The 20,935-nt window shown below is 37.4% G+C and overlaps 1 protein-coding gene across 1 annotated transcript in view; it reads right to left on the bottom strand.

The window, feature by feature from the left end:
• Nucleotides 1–19,473, bottom strand: part of GABRR3 (gamma-aminobutyric acid type A receptor subunit rho3) — a gene marked incomplete at its 3' end in the record, with an annotated part of 52,622 nt that extends 33,149 nt beyond the window's left edge. Inside the window, exons 1-4 of the mRNA XM_046003633.1 lie at nucleotides 19,349–19,473; nucleotides 10,307–10,425; nucleotides 3,550–3,617; nucleotides 778–1,001 (exon numbers count right to left, since the gene is read on the bottom strand). Coding sequence (XP_045859589.1) covers nucleotides 778–1,001; nucleotides 3,550–3,617; nucleotides 10,307–10,425; nucleotides 19,349–19,473 — 536 coding nt within the window. The remainder of the gene's footprint in view (nucleotides 1–777; nucleotides 1,002–3,549; nucleotides 3,618–10,306; nucleotides 10,426–19,348) is intronic.
• Between the last annotated feature and the right edge of the window lie 1,462 nt (nucleotides 19,474–20,935).

Below are 20,935 nucleotides of genomic sequence, written 5' to 3'. Positions count from 1 at the left end.
AATTTTCCTATCTCAAGATCCTTAACTTAATCACATCTGCAAAGATTCCCCCCCCACCCCGCCAAATACAGTAATTTTCACACGTTCCAAGGACTAGGATGTGGAATCCGTTGGGGAGCCATTTTTTTTTTTTTTTCTTCAGAGTCTTACTAGAGACTTTCTGGGATTTCTAAGACATGAAAAACATTGAATTACTTGGATTTACTAGACATTTTTAGAATTACCAAGGATAAGCTACTCAGTATGCACAGGATCATTAGGCTAAAAGAACATATTATGAACTAAAGATGGAGGGCTGTTATAGCATAGTGTCAGAAAACAATGTTTTGAATTAAAAAAATGAGAAGGGAGTAAACAAATGCACAGTAATTTGAATGATGACTATAGCTTCTTGTAAAAAATGAAGGAGATAATTAAGAAAACTATTTAATTAATCCAAGGTTCCAAGACGGCTTGGTCATGTTCATTTGATAAAAAAGAAAAGCAATTTTGTGCACCTATAAAATTGTGGGCCAGACTTTTAGGGATTTCCATAATTCAGCTCCACTCTGTCCAACCTTATTTTCTATTATTCTCCAATGATATGCTGAGTAGAGTAGAAAACTAGTCTTTAAAATGTGAAAGTTAGAACAAGGAAAAATCACATTTTCTGCCTATGTCCCAATCTTCAACATGATGAAACAAACAGTAATACTGTGAGTTTAGTCAGAAGTGAGAACCACTAAGATTTGGTGCAGAAAACCCTGGAAGCCAAAGAAGGTACACAGCCCACCTTACCTGAGACTGAAGAGGACATTTCCATCAGGGTATACACGTAGCATTATGTTCTCCACAGTTGTATCATGAATGAAGGATCTTTTAGAATGGACAAAAAAGATGTCAGGCACCCAAATCTTTTTGATCAATCTGTGATCAAAGGTCATGCTTTTGTTTGTTGTGCTAGGAAAGGAGAGCCTCTCATCTTTCCAGTAATGTCTGAGATAAAAAGTCATTGTAAAGTCCTAGGCAGAGAGAAAAAGAGACAAGTCAAAGCCAGTAGGACTATGGTTCAGGATGATCAGTTAATACCATTAATCCTAGACTGACTGGCATGGGTATTAATGACCTATATAGTGAATGGCTTATATTGTATTTTCAGGTAGCTTTAGGATGAAACCAGTGAGCTCTAATTGCAAAGCCTCTCCTTTACCTGGAATCGGGTGAATGTTGGGTTTCTAGGAACCAGAGAGAATTCAAGTTGGGGAAGGGAAGCCAGGTTATAACTAGGAAATATTTCTACATAAGCACTGGTAAATCACCTAAAGAGATCTTAGAAGTAAAGGGTTTGGAACTACATGGCCCAGTATTTTATTTTGACTTATTGTTTCCTTGTAAATAAACACTTACCTTTATAATGATTTTTGTATCCATAAATTCATATTTTTTTGTTAAAGAAGCCCTGACCCCAAGTTGAATAAACTACAGTCCCACAAAATTGGATACAGCATTTATTAGAGTTGTTCATAGAAAGCATGCTGTCAGAGATCCTGAGATGGAGACAGTGATTTTCCTCAGCTTGAGCGAGAGAAAGAATACCAAGAAATGGTGGTTCTCAAAATCTAGTGTGCAAAAGACTTACCTGTGAATCTGTTAAAACAGCACATTCCCCAGAAGCTAGTATTCTGAGATTCTGACCCAAAATGGCTCAGGGAACTGGATTGTTACTGTGTAACCCAATTGTGAAGTGATAAAGATGGTGGATGGGCAGAGCAATATTAGCATTATTTTATTAGGAAAAAAAAATGGTTGGTCAATACTTTGAGCTTTGTTTGGCTCTCAGATGCTACATTTAACATCTTGTTTGTTTGAACAAAAACTCCCCAGCTACATCCAAGTCATCGGGTGTGGATGATGATGATGTGTTTCATCTTGCACAACTGTTTACTTCTTACTAACATTTATTTCCCAACAATACTCGAATTATTCTTGAACTAGCACATGAGACAGAACTTTTTTTTATTTATTTATTTTTTATTTGACAGACAGAGATCACAGGTAGGCAGAGAGGCAGGCAGAGAGAGGGGAAGGGAAGCAGGCCCCCTACTGAGCAGAGAGCCTGATGCAGGGCTTGATCCCAGGACCCTGGGATCATGACCTGAGCCGAAGGCAGAGGCTTTAACCCACTGAGCCACCCAGGTGCCCCTGAAATTTATTATATAAGTGAAAGACAAAACTCAGTAAACTACAGATAAGTCACCAATTAATGATGAGCTTTTTTTTTTTTTTTTTTTTAAGGTTCGTAATAGAGGTGCATTGTATTACTGCTCTAGGTTAATCTGGGAACATCAGCCATGTGTAATTTTGAATTAGGGTGAGAGCAAATAAATAGAATGATTCATTCATTCCCATAATACTGCTCCACTGGGAGTTGTGTGGGTTACTGCATGGATTGCTTTAGTAAGCATATATTTAGAATTAGGTGCTCAATCTGATCTGAGTTTATGTAGTCAAATAGCAGACATTGGTACATTTCAGTGACACATCAACACCACCACTAGTGGGTACCATCATGAGAAATCAGGCTAAACACCATGTTGAGAGGAGAGTGGGATAAAACTTCAAGGAACTGAAAGTGAATTCAGGGTGGGAAGATGAGAAATGAGAAGAAAAAGAAGCCAACTCTGGGGGCCACTGATAATCAGAAAGCATTTTCACCTTGGGCATGGAGAATCCAGTGCCGTTTTAGCTAATACTGAGTCCCAAAGCTCATCTTATTCAGGAGAGAAGGATGAGGCCTAGTTTTAGAGGCACTGGGGTGGAGACAGTGAGATTTTAGATGCAGACTGCATCATTCAGGGATAATTTAGAGATTATGCCAGGGAAGAGGAAAAGAGTACTGGTTCTTGAGGTACAACAGACTTAAGAAAATGTCGGTAGAAGCTGGTTTTGGTCAGGGTAGAGCCAAAACTTTCTGAACAAGGCATTTTGGTGTAGTGAGTACTGTTGGTGTTACTCCCTTTAGGAGTAGGGTGGTTAAAATGAAGGAAGTTTCATAGTGAACTTGAAATAAATATTGAATTCAATAATGATAAGGACTAGAAGAACATTAACTGAAGTCTGAAACAAATATAACAAATCATAGAAAGTTTGTTTAGAATTTGCTAGAATTTTTATGTTCTATAATTTTTCATTCAGTTAGCATTTGGAAGGCAATGACTAGTTGAAGGAATCACTACAAATAAAAATATTAAGTACATATATAAAAAGATTATTGATCTTCCAATTTAATTGATTTATATTTTCTAGGTCTGGTTTCCTGAAGAGATTTCTTTCTTTTTTTTTTTTTTAACATTTTATCTTTAACTGTAGTATTTGTATATGAGAAAAGTAACATATAAAAATATAAATTTCAAGCAGAAAGAAGTGAATAGAGAGCAAAGTAACTTCAACTCTATGAAAAAATACATATTAGTAACATACATAACTAAATTGGTTTATTAAAACACCAGTGATTTTGACACTATTCTCTAGTCTTTCAGGAAAAGACCACTATCTCATAGAGAAACTTACTATGTTAACCTCTGAAATGCTGTCAATGCTTTCAACCTGGACATCTATACCTACTGGCACTGGAGACCCTTCAGAAAGAAGAATGAATGAGATATTGAGAAATCATTAAAATTATTTTGGTAACATTCAAAGCAGAGAGAGAACAATGTTGTAAGTGAATTAATTAAAAAAAAATTAACAATAAATTTCTCCATTATCCATTGATATATTATTATATAGTCGATTACAATAAAAAGGTACATGTGTAAATAAATGTTATTTCAATAAGTATTACACATTTGCTTAGAAACAACTCAATATTTTCCTTCTTATAGTATACTTAGAGTATAGAAGTAGCAGGTCCAATTTTTGTTTTTTGTTTTAGTTGTTTTAGCTAGTAGTGATTCAAAATGGAACAATGTTTCAAAACCGTGTCCAAGAGATATAGAATTATGTATTCTCGATTGTAAGGACTGTATTTTATAGTCAGGGACTGGAGTAGTCGTGGAGTTCATGACTCCGAAAAATGTTGGAGCCTTTTCTCCCTTGCCAGAAAATCAGCTTCTTTCACTTGGGCAGCGCGTGGCAGGCTAGACAACAGACGGTAGATAGAACAGTGCTAAAAACGGATGCCACACATTCACAATCGTCTCTTTGCAGGATGTCGGTAACCATAATCTGCAGTTGGGAGGAAGCAAACATCCTTAGAAATGTGTTTGATGAGAATGTATTGAAAGTCAGAATTGGAGAAAACTCAGACAAGTGCCAAGATTTGTTTGAAGTTGGGTCTCAATGAATCCAGTTCATGGGTTCCGAGAACATGGATGACAATGCCATAAGAGAATCTAGACCAGACTGAGACCAAGGTATTTCCTTGCTACACCTCACCAAGGGTTTTATCAGTTCCTGTGTGAGGGTAAACCGATGATAACAACTTTTATCTTTAGTAGGGTGCATGGAATTTGTGTATACATATGTTAAATAATTTATATGTTTATATGTTTATACATGTAGTCTTCATGTATAAGAATTTAATTCTGTAGAATTCTGAATTTAAAAAAATGCCTTCAACTATTTTTGAAGAAACAGACATCTTGCCTAGGTGGATCCTAGGTGGCTGTTTTAGTCAAGATTCTAAGACTGAGACGGTTGGTCTAGAAAACTTGCTCCTTGAGGTTAACTAATGTCTGGATTTGTGATATGTGATATATATGTGCCTATCATTCAACAAAGTGCCTAATGATTGCGTTTTAAACGCACAACACACGGCACGCCTGGGTGGGTCTATTATTTCAGTGGCTGCTTTTGACTCAGGTCATGATCTCAGGGTCCTGGGATCCAGTTCTGAGTCTGGTTCCTTGTTCATCAGGAAGTCTGCTTCTCCCTCTGCCTGCTGCTCCCCCTGCTTGTGAGCCCTCACTCTCTCTGTCAAATAAATAAATAAGATCTTTTTAAAAAATAGATAAAAAATAAATGCATAACACATTATAAAATAAGATATGCCTCACCAATCCCTGTTCACCATCTAGGACTCTCCTCATTAATTGACTGAAGTTACTGTCACTTTATCAAGACAGATTTCCTTTTATGTTCCATAATATGCCCTCATATCATTACTTACAGGGGTTCCCACTGGAGAGGCCCTGGGCTTGTCACCCAACTACATGTCTCACTCTGGGCTTCAGGAACACTTTGCTTGCATCTTAACCACCAACGACTTCTGCAGTATTAGATTAATTACTTTCTATACATTAATTATGACAATTCTATTTAAGAATTATTTAATAATAATTATGGTTATACATTAACTTGGGAGCTCTTCGGGATTACTCTGTTACATACTGAGTTCAGCTCTGATGCTTTTGTTTTGTTTACTTTTTTTTTTAATTAGTAGAGATATCAAAATAAAAATTCATGGCCTTTCAGGATGGCTTCAGGATGAGTAAATATTCCCATTAACTCCAATAGTCCAAGGGATTGAAAGGCTTGGCGAAGTCTTAGAGAGGTAGCAGAAATGTCCTGGTTGAAATTCTGGCGTTAGAATTACAAAGTAGAGTTTGAACCCAGCTCTACCACTCATCCATGATCCAAGGTAAGTGACATTTCTAAGCTTAGTTTCCTCACCTATAAAATCCTAGTAGCAGTACTCACCATGGAGACTTATTTGAAGACTAGAAAAATACACAGTTAGTAAACTTAATTGGTGCTCCATAAATGGTACAAAATAAATGTTATTGCTATTGCAATTCAGCAAAAATGCAAACCTGTTCATAGGAACACAAGCTACTAGTCCCAATCCTGCACTCAACATTTAGATAATCAGTCCACTCCTGACGAGAAAATGATTCAGTGCTTCTCACAGAGCACTTATTTTATGACAAAACCTGCGAACAATTTGCATGTAGAGTCTTGTGACTTGTAAGCAGAGCCCAATTGCTAATGACTGTTCCTGCAAGGCTGGGGAAGTCATATAAAGTCACCACACACGGAGATATTCACACCATCACTGGAAAGCACTAGACCCTCAGGGTTGTTGGAAGACTGGTCTGGGGTAAAGAGTGGGGCAAAAACATGGCTTGTCTATTAGGAATGGATTCCTGGAAACATTATTGATTTCTTTCTTCATCCATTCATTCTATTCTTGGGGGAATGAGCGCTTCCGTTTTGAAGAAAAGTGTTTGCCCTCAGATGCCATCTGACTTCATTTTTGGCTCCTCTAGACTTCATGCCCAAGTGTACCTTACTCTGGGGTCTAGGAATCTATATATTCTCAAGGACAGTGTGAGGGGGAGGGCCATGTAAAAGCAAGATGTAAAATTACAGAATTTTGGAGTTGGCTATAGTTCCAAATACCATTCTTTTTACAGATAAGGAACTGAGTCTCAAAGAGAGGGTAGTAATAAAGCAGATGAATTAAAAATCATGGAATTTCTAGCTACTAAACCTGAGTTAAAGCCAAAACTTCCATAAATCCTTTAATTTCCCCAAGTCTCAGTTTGCTTATGTGTAAAATAGGGGAAAAAAATCTATGGTATTTACCTAATAGCCTTGCTGTGAGACTAAGTGTTCAAACATCTTACCGACCAAACTGTCCAGCATCGGTTGGATCAGTAATGCGTAGAACACCACGAACAATAACAATTTCACAAATACTCACATTAATTCTATATATAAAGCATTTGGAATATAGTGATAATAAGGAAACATTAGCCATTATCGTTATGTGTTATTTTCCCAGGATCAATATGTAGGTAGTAGCACACACATTTGTAGTCTTTTTTATATACATATAGACCATCAGTCTATTTTTATGCATGCTGGGATAAAGATTATTAAATAAGTCATATATCTTATGTGTATAGTGCATTTAAAATACATGATACAATATATTATCTCATATTATCATTACAGCTGTTTGTTAGGTAGGTAGGTAGAACCCATGTTAGCTCCATTGACTTATGACATAACTCACTCGGAGATGTTAGCAGCCTTGCTTGAAACCCAAGGCTAGTTAATGAAGGAACACAGGCAGATCCCTCCCGCTCCCAGACTAGCCCTTGTGCTTGACAAACATAGATTCCATGGGCGGCTTTCACAACCTAAACTTTTGTCTTGACTCAGGAACCAGGATCTAGACGCTCAATTGATTTCATTTTAAAGAAACAAAGAAATCATCATCTCTAAGACTGAAACCAAAAGCCCTTGGTGATGAGAGATGTAAAGGGTAGGAAGAACATAAAGAAAATGAGCTGCAATTTATAACCCAAGTTAAACAAAAAGTTCCCCTAAATTTATATCCTCCTGTTTCCACATAATGAGTCAATTAATCTTCTAATGCTTTATAAAAGTAAAAAACACTGCAGTAGCAGCTGGTTTTAATGTTAAAGCTAATTAGGAAAACACATTAAGGCAGGAGAAGTGCTGAAGTTACATTTAGCTCAAGAGGAAAGAAGTATGTGCGTGTGTTTATATTATGGACAAGTATAAAGAAAAAGATAAATTAAGCCTGGCTTGTATATCCTGCAGCCTGATTTCCTGGGAAGGCAGCTTTAAGAGAATAGAGAAATGGGTCACTGGTAGAAGACGCTGTTCTGACCAAGACGAGATATGGTTAAGGACTGTTTTTCACGGAACCACCAGGCTGACAATTCTGCCTGAATTTATGGATTTTTCTGCCTGAGCTGACTGAACACATAAGACATTTGGACACCATTTAGCCCAGCCCATGATTGTCAGAAAAATTTCTTCATCGTGGGTTGATTTGCCACCTGCCACTAAGTAGCATGTTTCAATTGCATTTTTAATAACCCCACAATGTAGCCTCAGGAAAAATAATTGCTTTTTAATAAAGCATTCCCACTCAAAATAAAATCTTAACATGTATCTCGAACAGATCAAAAGAAGTGGAAATTTAAGGTCCGTTTTATGTTTTTCTGGGGGACCGGAATGATCTAGGGGAGGGAGAATGAAGATTTAAGTGTTTTAAGGTTAAGAGCAGAAAGTCCTCCCCAAGTCCTCTGCCCCAGTGTCTCTCAAATTGTAAAGTGGATTCAGATCACCTGGAGATCTTATTAAAATGCAGATTTTGATTCAGAAAGCCTGAGCGGGGCCTGAGCTTCTGTATTTTTAACTAACTCCCAGGTGATTCTGCTGCCAGTCCTTGAACTACATTGAGTGATTAAGCCTTTCTAGAGTGCTTGTTTCAAGGTCCAAATTCAAGGACAGCCATTTTTCTCTCAATCTTTCTGGCTTTCAGTGGTCTCAAATAGACCCACAGAACCCTTTCTTCTAAGATACGAATTCATTTAATTGAGGAACCTAAAGTGACAGGAATTAAGGCGGGTTTTTGTACTGGTGTTGAGGAGCGTACATCATTTTGTGCTTCTAATTGCCGTTCAGGGGAGGCCAGGTCCAAGCCATTTCTGTGCGACTGGCGCCCTCTAGTGCCTGAAAGGCCCACGGCGGGGCAAGTGTCTCTTCGTAACATTTTCTCCAGCTAAAAGTTGGTAGGAGAGACTTTAAATACTTTTTATAGAATCATGGACACCAAGGAACAGAATAATTGCGTGATGGATGTAGAGTATATGATCCAAACTTTGGGCAAACTTTTGTTGGGGGAAAGAAACGGTCTGTTGGGAATGGTAGCTGAGGGCTCAGGCATTTGGTGGAGAATTCCAGCAAGAAAGACATGTCTGAGGAGCAGTGATGTTGAAGAAAACAAGATAAAGGAGCAGTCCCGGAAGTAAAACACAAACATCTTTAAACCTGATTAATTGCGAGGCTTCTAAAATCTTAACTTAAGTTCAATAAGTGTTAGAAATACTCTGGAAAACCACAAAATGAAGCACCCCAAGATTTAATCTGATGCTGAGAATCTAATTCAGCAATTATCAAATGTGATTCTCAGACCCGCTGTTTCAGCATCATCCAAGAGCTGATTAGAAACGCACATTGTTGGCCCCACCCAGATCTGGGAATTGCCACCTGGGTGTGGGGCTGGGGCTCTGCAATCTGTTGTTAAGAACCCCTCCGTGACTTTGATGCTTGTTAATGTTTTAGTCAGGAACCTAATAAAATCAAAGCCAGACCCTCAGAATTGCAACCCAACGGATTCCACGAAATTAAAAAAGAACATCCCTCAACATCACAACTCCCTGATCTGATGTTTTATTTTACCTGCTAACAAGTGAGTTCTCTGAGGTACCTGCATGCCTGCTGTGCTTCCCTTTGTCATAACCACAAGAGAGCCAGTGCCACGGGTGTTACCTCACTCTGAAAACTTAAAGTATGAGTTGTTTATGAAAAAGTTGCACCTGTCCTATAGCTGAGCGCCACCCCACCTCGTTCCTCAGCCTCATAATCACTTCTGCTATAGCCACACCTAATATTCTGGAAAGTTGTTAGCTCAGGAATGGTGGGAGTGGAGACTTAGGTCAATGATAGAAGCGTCAGGATGGACTTAGCAGTAAGGCGGAGAGTTCAGATTCACTGCTTGATTCCACCACATCCTGTGGATGTCTGGAAAACTTGGTACCCTCAGAAATACAGCTGGATTCACTCACGTTAAGCAATCTGAGGGCAGGAAAGACTTTGTCCCAAGTATTTCTTTTAACGGACTCCTTCGGTCCTGCTTACCTGCCCTTGCGTCTTGGTTGCACCACATACTGGTTTTTCCATGGCTTTGAGCAAATCTCCTAACCTCTCTACGCCCCAGTTTCCACACTGGATTATTAGGGACCACGATAGTGCCTACTCACGAGGCACTGGGAAGGTGGAATAAGCTAGGGCATTAACAGGCTCAGCCCAGTGCCTGACACTCCAACATTCTGGAAGGTGTTGGAAGTAATAAAAAGAAAAACCTGAACAGCGGTTTTCATAGGAAGCCATAGCATTTGGTGTGTTAGTCCTTTCACCAAAGCCAGGCATTCCAGCTCATAAAGTTATTTGATAAGATATTATGGCTATCATCACAGAATCCAATTTATAGGTTTTAGTTGGAGAATAAGTTGCTGTATAGGCATGATCTACCCACTCACTATTTACCGAACACATACTATTTATAATTAGTAAATAGCGTGGATACATACTAGAGACAATTATCTATCTTTTTTTGATCAATTTAAAATTTATCAATTGTTCTCATTCAAGAGAATATCACTGTAAGTTTTTTTTCTTAATTGATGGTCTTGTGTTTTGGTCTTAATTGCTTCAAATTTTCTACTTCATTTTCACAGTGCAAGGGATTGCGGCGTAAGAATTTTGTAAAGATAATACTTACCTCCAAATCCAGGTCTCATTGCAAAGTCGTGTTCCTCTATATGAAGAAGTTGCTCATATTGCAGGAGCCATGCTTTGGTGCTGTCATCTTTCCTCATTCTGGCTTCTTGTTTGTTATCCCTCCAAAAGGGGGAAAATACTTTTGAGGTATACATGTTCTGGGTAATTTAATTTAGATTAGCCTTCTGCATTTAACTTGGTATCCTCTAAAATATAACCATTAAAGCTCATTTTCTCAGCTTATACTACACATAACTAAAGAGCTGCCAACATTTACTCTTTATTTATATAATGGTGGGCAGGAAAGGTAACCCAAAATTTGGAGCAACTTAGGTGATAAACCAAGTCTGGATGTAAAGCACTGGCAGGTAATGTTTCTCAGAATATAGGTTTTTAGACCAGGAAAACCTTGTCGCTACCACCTTGGATTCACGCACCCCACCCCAGATTACTTAAACCAGAACACGAGGAAACAGGGCCTAGGAATCTGCATTAAACATGTTACTTAAGTCATTCTTGGGGCCACCAAAGTCAAACGACTTCTGCACTAAGACAGTAAAACAAAAACAAAAGATAAAAACAAAAACAAAAAACACTGAAAAATTGTAAACTGATGAAAATAGTGTTTTACAAAGACAAAATGAACAGAAAGTGTGGGTGCAAGCTGAGATTAGAGCAGAATGTCTGTAGTAGGTTCTAGAACCTGAGGGATGGCAATGGGAATGGAGAGGAATCCAGAGTGAAAATGGATGGGTTTGGCATTGTACTTGTTTTTGTATTTGGATTGTACTTGATGTCCGGTCCAGTTGTGAAGTAGGTGAAGTCAATTTTCATCTACAGTTCTCTGGGGTAAAGGCAAAGTGGGGTGTGGCCTCTTGGGTATCCTCCCCCCCAACACTCCCTCCCCCCCACCCCCAGAGTCTGATCTGGGAGTTACTCTGCTACTCCCTGCGTCTGTGAACTTGGGAAAGTTGCTGAATCTCCTTGACTCATTTTTGGTCCTGTGATCCATACTTCGCAGTGGTTTGCTAAGTGTGGAGGCAGGATGTCTGTGGAAACACAGCTCCTCTGGAAGTGGAGCAATCCTTTTGTCCCAGGTGCTAGCAACTCTGCTCAGCTCCTTCCTGAGAAAGATGCCTGCCAACCTCACTGTCAGCAGCAGCAGCTGAAGCAATAACAAGCCAGATACCGAGGGGTCTACTAAGTGAATTCCAGTTACTCTGAATTCCTGATATGCTTTTGCATTCATAAATGTCTTCTCCAGAAATCATGGTGAACTTTAATGGAAGACTCATAGATGCAATTTCTTAGCTCAATAAAGTGCCTGTGATGGTGAGAATTTCACATCCTGAAACAGCTGGATGAAGAAGTACGTCTAGGCTTATGGGCATCTATCACCATCCAGAATAGTTTTTCAATAGGAAAGTTTCTGGTACAGACCCTCAGAGATTTATTTTTGCCATTGAGAGAAATGGGGGAAGTTGGAAGATGAAATCTGTCTTGGGTAGAAGACAATGAGTTTGATTCCATACATGTGAAGTCATTATATCCTACAAATAACTGAATACATAGAACTATTTCTTCCAAGGATCTCAAATTAATTAGAACATTTCTTTTCCGGAGCAAGAGTGAGCTATTTATTGAAAAAGTAATAGCAGCTAATATGTTTATTAAATGCCTACTATGTTCAAGGTCTCATACCAGGATGTTTGGTAAATATTAAATATTATCTTCTTTGGCATGTATTTGAATCACCTGGTTTGCTGGGACTCATGCCCAGAGTTTGCATTTATAACAATTTTTTAGGAGAACCATTGGTCTGGAAAATAGTAGACATTTAATCAAAGTTAGCTAATTGTTACTATCTTAGGAAAAATAAAATGTAAATTTGGTGAAAAGTCATGAAAATTTGTGAACTCCTTTGGTAATATAATACAACTAAATGGTCATCACTCATGTGTCTTTTCAGAAGCATACATTTTCAGAAGCATCATGAGATTGGAAAGGATCAATCTTAATTAAGAATCCCAGGAACACTGAACACAGCGCCTCTTAAGCACACTCTTGGCAGTACCGAAAGGACACACACCTGTTCTTACCTCAAGGGCTCTTCTGAGGCTCAGTGAGATGTCCCATACCTATTTATTTTTTACTTTATCTTTACCTTACCTGTTTTGCAAAAAGGATTATGTGGCTTATATACCCTCTAAAAGAATTCTGAAAATCTATGTACTCACACATTTAAAAAGATGTCTATAATTGTCTCATTATAAAATTTAAATTTACTTAAATATTGACAAATACTGATAATTTAAAAGAAAACTCATATTCCTCCCTTTAATGTATTCAATGACTCTACATATTCACATTATACATTTTAAAACACATGAAATGTAGTGCCTGGGTGTCTCCAGTTGATTAAACATCTGCCTTTGGCTCGGGTCTTGATGCCAGCCCACACTGGGCTCATCAGGGAGTCTGTTGCTCCCTCTCCTCTCCACCCCCGCCACTCATGCTTGCTCTCGCTCTCTCAAATAAATAAAATCTTTTTAAAAAATACATGAAACAAACTTCTCTTTAAAAATAAGAAATTTTCTATCATTCTTTGCTTTCTTTGAACTTGTATTTCAATTTTATTCATAGAATTTTATCACCTCACATATTTCTTTGCAAGAATATATGCGTTCACTTTGAAATGAACTCTTAGCATCTATGACTATTACAAATGAAGCAAAATATAACTCATATAAATGTTGATACTTAAGAAAATTATGAACAAAATTTATTAGAAAGGTATTTCTTGATGAAATGATTGTATATTTTCCCTAATTATATCATGTATATGGATATTACTCCTTGCTATAATGAAATCAGATCTAGCATAAATTATATTTCCATTCTTTACTTTATAGATGAAATTATTAAAAAAAATTTTACATACATGAATTTTGAAGAAATTCTGTTTTAGCATTGTTTCAGCAGTGTAACTTAATTAAATTCTTTCTTACTTACCAAAACTCACATTGTGATCTATCATCAATAATTATTTCTAGTGAATTGTAACCTGACAAATTAATTACGTTCTTCCTTCGATTTTATTGAAAATAAAGAAAAAAAAGTCACCTAGTTTGGAAGACCATGTGTTATTTACACTAGAGTCATGCACTGCCACTCAACAATAATATTTATAATGATCTCTTTGTACCTAGGAGGATTTTAAATTCAGGAAGTGGGAGAGGTATGCCTTTATTTTGCCAAATGAGACAAAGCCATCATGAAGGAGACTGCAGTCAAGTTTTCAGGTAGATTAATTCTAAGACAGAGGTCAGAGGAAGTAAAAATAGATTGTTTTAAAACTATCTGTGCTCACATGCCCCTCTGATAGCTTGCATGTACATTTAGAAGTATAGGTGTCCTGGCATGAAGACCCTGGCTTATAAAATAAGATATACATAAAAATTAATCAAGTGAAGACCAAAATAGGACAAAGGCAAGAGAAGCAAATATGCTTAATAAGGGGGTTAGTATATGATGGAGCACCAGGTTTAGCTCAGAACTTTCTGGTCTAATTCAATGTATATATCACTTTAAACCACTTTGTGTCTCTTGACATCTCCCCTTTTCTAGAAAAAGTAACTTCATTTTTAGTAGCTACTGAAAGAAGGTTTTTGGATAACATCTGTCTGAGAAGAGGGTCTTCTAAAAGGCTCAGTGCTGATAGGATAGAGCAAAGAAATCTCAGTTCATGGAAGAGTCTTACATGAGCACTCTCAATCTTTGTCTTTGCCCACAAAGTGTAACAAATATTGAAGAAGAGTAGGTGTAAGTCTTGTAATAGTCATCACTTTTCACTTTGAGTTAGAATCTTTTCCTTCCTGGATGAAACAAAGGAAACCTATTTCCATGCTCTCCCTTTTCTTGGTATCAGAAACTCTACTATAATTTTGTGATTAAGAATGTGGGGGAAGAAAAGACCGGATTTCGAGTGGATTCAGGGAGATTAAGGGAGTCTTTGAGGAGGATATATTATGCAAAGAATTAAAAAGTGCTAGAGCCAGATGAAGAAAAGTAAATAATCTAAGTCATTCTGAGGCATTGGGGTTAAATAAATGGAATGACAAAAACTCATTTTAATTGAGTCACTAACACTCAGCAGGTTATTTACAAAACTGCTTTCCCAAGGGTCTATATATTTGATTAATTTACTAGGATGAAACTAGTTAAAAACAAGTAAGCTGACATGAATAGACTATTTACCCAAGGAAGGATATAATTAACAAGCATATTAAAAAAATGTTTAATCTAGGAGTGCCTGGGTGACTCATTCGGTTAAGCATCTGACCTTTGATTTCAGCTCAGGTCATGACCTCAGGGTCCTGGGATCTCCCAGTATCAGGCTCTGGTCTCACAGGGAGTCTGCTTGGATTGTCTCTCTCCCTCCCCTCCTGCCCCTTCTCCTGTGTGTATGAGTGCTCTCTCTTTCTCTCTCTACTAAATAAACCTTTAAAAAATAAAAATAAAAAACATTTAATGTAGAGAGTTAACAGCAAGATATCAATTAAGAACAATACCATTTATACCTATTAAATGAGCCCCAAACACAAACTCTCAATAGCCAACCATGTTAAAACCATGTTAAAATGGTATGACAAATGGAAACATTTACACTTTGTAGGTGACAGTGCAAATATTTGCAAAACCCGTTTAGAAATCAATTTCAAGTGCTGTGGAGATAATTTGTATGCTTTGACTCATAATTCATTTCCAGGAATTTTGTAATTTTTATTGGCACAGGGAAAACTACATGCAAAAAATATTTACTGCTGTGATTCACAACAGTGCAAAACTGAAAATAAATGTTCAATAATAATTGATTCTTTCATTCAAAGTAATATTATGGAGTGATTAAAATTACCAAGCATTATAATGTCTGTGAAACAATGTAGAAATTGATTAATCTAAAAAAATACAAAATAGTTTCTATACTATAATTTTAAACATGAAAAATCATGGAGCTATATGAATAATGATTAGAACTTGGAAAAGGGAGAGCATAATTGTGATTCTTCATGTTGTTTCCATGTAAAATTCCATTATTGAATTTGTGTAATAAATGTTTTATAAATTATCTGGAACAAGTTGAACTTGCCATCTTGGATCTTTTCCAAAGAAGGATTCAGGCACCACTCTCCACCTTATCATTCCATTCTCCTTGTCATTCCTGAAGCATGTCCTGTTGCTCAACATGGAGTTTTGTTTTTTTTTTTTTTTCTCATTGGAGCTCTGTTATGAACCAGTACACCAAAGAAACCCAGTAGTCTCAAATAATGTGAGGCAACATTTAAAAACTCTTTGTATAGATTTATTATTTTCCTTTTAAAAAATACTAAATGAAGCAAAAATGTCCTATTGGGCTGCATAGATGCAAATCCATGAATGCAATAAAGTAGGAATATTAGTTTTTGATCACTAGGACCACTTTCATACTTCTGGATCTGATGCTTATATCTAGGTCCCTGAAGCTTTTGCTCTTTCTTAGGGAGGACATGGTGCATATTATAGAGCAAGTCTTGTGGCTCTGACTGAGCTGTTCCTGAATTCTCCGATTCTGGGAAGACATACCTAACTTTAGTCAACATACCATCTCTTATAAAGGAAAAAACCTCATACAGAGAAACATTTCTGTGGAGGACCCACCCAGAGAGAGGGCCCCATTTGAGACACGACAGTTTCTATATCTTACTTGGTCTGTATCTAGTGATAAGGCCTCAGTTTCCCCATCTGTGAAATAAGCAAATTAGACCAGGTTAAGAGCTGCAGGTATTTTTTTTTTTTTTTTGCATAGCCCATATGTTATATTAAATTGGAAAATTTCACATGAAAATCTTACTTTCTTGCGTCTCCTACAAAATCAGAGAATATGACAACGCCAGGATCAAGCTTTCTTGCAACAAGAAAAGGCTGGACCTGACCAGCTATGGGCTTCAGAGGAGCACCCTGTCTGTAGTTGGCCCAACCTCTACCACTGCCTTCTGTCTTCCTTGCAGGAGCACTTGCCATCCCTAGGACCATCCCTTTATGTTAGATTCACGGATGTGCTGGTAAATGTTTAGCAAGTTGTTCTCTGGGAGTACAAAAACAAAAACAAAAACAAAACAGCCCTTTTTGTAGTGTTTGCTGATTTCCATAATGTCAATACTTCCATGTGGTTGATTTCAAGGTACTGACATGACAGATGTGCATACGGCATAGTGTAGTGCTATAAAATATAACATAACATAATGTAATTTAACATGATTTAATGTAATAGATAGGATATCTGTCTTACAGACAGGATAGATGTAAATAACTGAAAGAATGAGGTAATAGTAAAATATAGTAAAGGAATAAGGAAGTGGTGAGTTTTAAGTATTTATTAACTTTTTTTGGTTAAGATTTTATTTATTTATTTGACAGAGAGAGAGAAAGAACAAGCAGGGGGAGCAGCAGGCAGAGGGAGAGGGAGAAGCAGGTTCCCCACTGGGCAGAAAGCCTAATGTGGGGCCCAATCCCAGGACTCTGAGATCATGACCTGAGCAGCTGCTTAACCCACTGAGACACCCAGGTGCCCCTTATTACCTTTTTAAGAAATAATTATTTAATTGTATGTTTATAAATTATACACATAGTTTAATTTTTAATGATGTTTATTTTCAGCAGCTGGCAAACAGATTTCTTGGAAATGGTAACACTTGGCTCTTGCAAGCCAATATAGGCTGACTCTGCACTCTACTCACTATTCTTGAGGCCAGAGACACTGCATCTTTCCCCTAGCATTCTTAATCCCCAACCCACAGGCACTTGGCATATAAAAGGGCACTCAATACAACTGTTAGAAGAATGAATAAATATTCAATGAGTCTATATGCCTAATCCTCTTTGCATCACCAGGGAGCCAAATCTCTTCCCTAGGCAAAACAGGGACGTTTATCACCTGCCAAAATTTACTTTATTCACAATTTTCACAATATTTGGATAAAAAGAGGAATATTTGGGTAAAGAGTAAGATGATATTCTGAAAGAAAATAATTAATAGCAAAGCATTTAAGAGACTGATTGTATGAAAACCAGCTCAAAATAATACACAGGAACGCCAGGTTATGTAAATGCATCCACTTCATAGTTTTTAAAGAAAGATCACCCCTTTCTTCAATGTTCATTCTATTAGTTCTCTTGTGTTATAAAAGAATGGATTATTAATTAACTAATTCATTACTTACTTAGTTACTGATAATCAGATTGGGTGAGGGGCAAAGAAGCTCACAGTATTTATTCACATACCAAGGTCTGAAAAATCCTGGGCTCCTTACTCTAGAAGCTACCTTAATAGAGTAACTTCTGTGTTTTTGTCAAAAATGCCTTCAAATCTGCATGAGAGACTGGCAAGTGACAGCTCAGAAATTGGCTGGTTGGATTACTCAGTTCACTCAGGGAAAATGATGGCTTTCATTCTAAGTGACCACTTTTGAACCGTGGTTGATGGTTTATTCAATTCTTATTGCCTGAGAGGATTTTTCTCTGAAGAACAAAAGACACTAATAGAAATTTCAATGACATATTCTAGCTTGTTGCTGAAAAGGATACCTCACTTAGGATATGGAGAAGTGAAAACAGACATATTTGGCCCCCGAGAAGTAGACACCCTGAGATTCCCTCTTCATTTAAATATGGTCTAACAAGGAGACCTTCAGTATAAGAAAAAAAAATTGCACCTCACCAAAAGAACTGACGTTCTCCTCTTGCTCCTTAAAGAACACCTAAAAAACCACACATAGTAGATGTTTCTGCAGCAACTCTGCCATTGATAGTGGGTCTGTGTGATGGGTTGGCTCCTATGACAATCTCTCTTTTCCTCAGTCTGGTGGTGTAACTTTATACTCCCCAAATATTGCTTGCCTAACTGCCTTGAAGAAAACTCAGGAAGTGGCTAAATTGGACAAGACTTCATATTATCTCAGATCTGAGTGTGGGGAAAAAAAGCACAGAAAAAGATTGTGAGAGGTGGCCCTTGATTTTTAAGAGCAGAGCAGAAATCAGGAGTCTAGTAAATTTTTCCTGCCCCCCACACCCCCACCACCACTTCCTTTGTTTCTGGTCATCAAACCTAAGGCTTCAGAAGGATTTATTAAAATTTCATGTTCATTTTCCTGCTCTTATTGGGAGTGCCTCATAAATATTCAAGATAAGAGGGCAATCTGGCTGAAACAGCTGTCACCTCATTCATTGCCAAGGTTGGCTGGGTGATGTGACTCACCTAAATTCCTCAATTTCCCCTCCTGGGTATTTTTCAAAGTATTGCGCTTGGTGAAAAGGAGAGACTTTCCCCAAGGCAAGAAGTCACTTTTTGGCTATTAAAGGCACTTGCATGGGAGGGTCATTAACCATTCCTTTTGCCTGGGACCCCTAGTACTAAAACCCATGGGTAAAGCAGGATGAACACTCTACCAGCTCACGGGCCTTTGCTAGCACATGCGCACATGCTCTCAATTATTCATGATAAGGTAATAATGATAATATACTGACATTCAGGGTAATATTTCAAAGGATGGAAATCACCTTGGAAGGCAACAAATGGCTCTAATGCTTTTCATTACTATGTTATCGATATATGGAACTATCTACTCTTGAAGTCCTTGACATTAGAAGATGTTGCTTAGACCAATTTCTACTCAAACAAATTTGGGGAAACTTTCAACTTGTGTCATTATCAGTAGTAATAAATGCATTATTCACCGAAGAAATACATTCCCTGAGAGAGGATCCCTATGCAAGCCCTTGTTTTCTCCAAAAATAAGCATACAATTGCCAGAGAGAGACCCAGGATTCTGCTCTTCCTGATGCTACCCAGAAGTGATTTATTTTGATGGGTGAATGCTATCTCTAGAGACAGTCACCCACAAATATGTGATACCTGTGGAGATTTGTTTCTAGGTTTCCCATAGGTCTGAGGCAGCTGGTGCGGGAGGGCAATGACTGAGGAGAGGATATACCATGACTCTCTTACCGGGATCTTTTCATTGAAGAGGAGCACTGCGGGTGAGACTTCGTGATTTTAGAAGCAGCACAATTATCTGGCATCAGTGCGATCCAGATGCTGGTGAAGAAGACCAACTGGGAAACCAGGATCATCTCTTCCGAAAGAAAGGAATGTAGATGGATGCAGCCAATATTGCGATCCGGAGTGCTTCTTCATGCGTCTCTTTAAAAGGAAATAGAGTGCCAAGTAAAAGGAAAGGAAATAGAGGGCAAAGGTATCAAGGAAAAGGGAGAGGCATTGCCTTCAATGTGGTGTCTTTTGTTTTAGTAGATTAAATAGGTTCACATCACTTACAGGCAAACATCTGTCTGGCTCATCCGCAGTTTAGGGAAAACAAAGCAGATCTTTTCATTTTCCATTTCCATCCTTTAGTTCCTCTTTCCAGGGAAGGTTCTTAGTGGGATGCCTGATCCCCTACTCAATAAACTCTCAGCCGCAGACAAAGAAGAGAGGTTAGGCATTAAATCCCCTTAATCCAACACAATATCATTTGAATATATTTAATGATCCAGCAAAATAATATGCTTAAAAAGAACAAAGATGATTAATTTAATTTTAATTATTCATTTGAAGACCTTTTTTCTCATGGCTCCCTTTCAACCAGAAATTAATCTTTCTCTCCCTAAATGCATACAGATTGCCATAGTGCATACAAAAAATAAATTATTATTTTTGTTGGGCAAATAATCATATTTTAAGATGATTGTGTATTCCATTGAAAGCATACGTGGTTCAATTTAAGATTTAATATGTTAAGCAGCCTGATAAATAAAAAAGAAATTAGTCTTGGGCTGTGCGTAAGGAACACTGTCACTATTAAATTATGATCACATAGATTCCTAAAAGTTCTCTGCACCCATAGAGTAGAAATATATCCTGGAAACATTTCTTCTATGTATGCAAAGGTCCAAAGAATGAGTATGTCAGTGAAATTAAATTTCTCCAACAGGAATATCACAAAGTGAGCAATATAGCAACAGCTGACCTGTTTACCAGAATTGAGGAAGAATACCATTTTCTTCTCAGAGCTAGAGTTGAAGGAAATTCTTAAATTTCCTGGAATTGATTTTTCTCCTTGACACCTTATATCCTATGTTATTGCTTTGGCACATTAATTTATTTTTACTTAGGTTACATCTTCTCTTAGCCAATGTAATAAAACCTTCTTGTATGCTTCTTAGCTATGTCTTTCCTCTTTAAAATCTGTGCTTAATACAAAATATTACAAATATACAGAATGATGTTATAAATTCTTACCTCTCCTCTTAACCTCTAGGGTTTATCATCATATACAAACTATTACACGTACATATTCATACATAGCATACAAACCTTTTGTATGTTTCAGAAACTTTAAAAAAATGGTGTCCTATTATACTGTTACTTCTGCAACCTACTTTTTCTCTTAACATTTTGTTTAGAGATTTATTATGCTGATAGATGTGGCTCTAGTTAAGTCACTTTTTAATTGCTATATGGTATTTCAGTGCGTGTGGTTAACTAACATTTAACTTCTTTTATTGGCAGACATTATTTCTTTTTCTATCATAAACT

This window comes from Meles meles, chromosome 4, assembly GCF_922984935.1.
Source record: "Meles meles chromosome 4, mMelMel3.1 paternal haplotype, whole genome shotgun sequence".
Lineage (NCBI taxonomy): Eukaryota > Metazoa > Chordata > Mammalia > Carnivora > Mustelidae > Meles > Meles meles.
The sequence above is the reverse complement of the archived record's forward strand: the minus strand, read 5'-3'. Positions and strand labels throughout refer to the sequence as shown.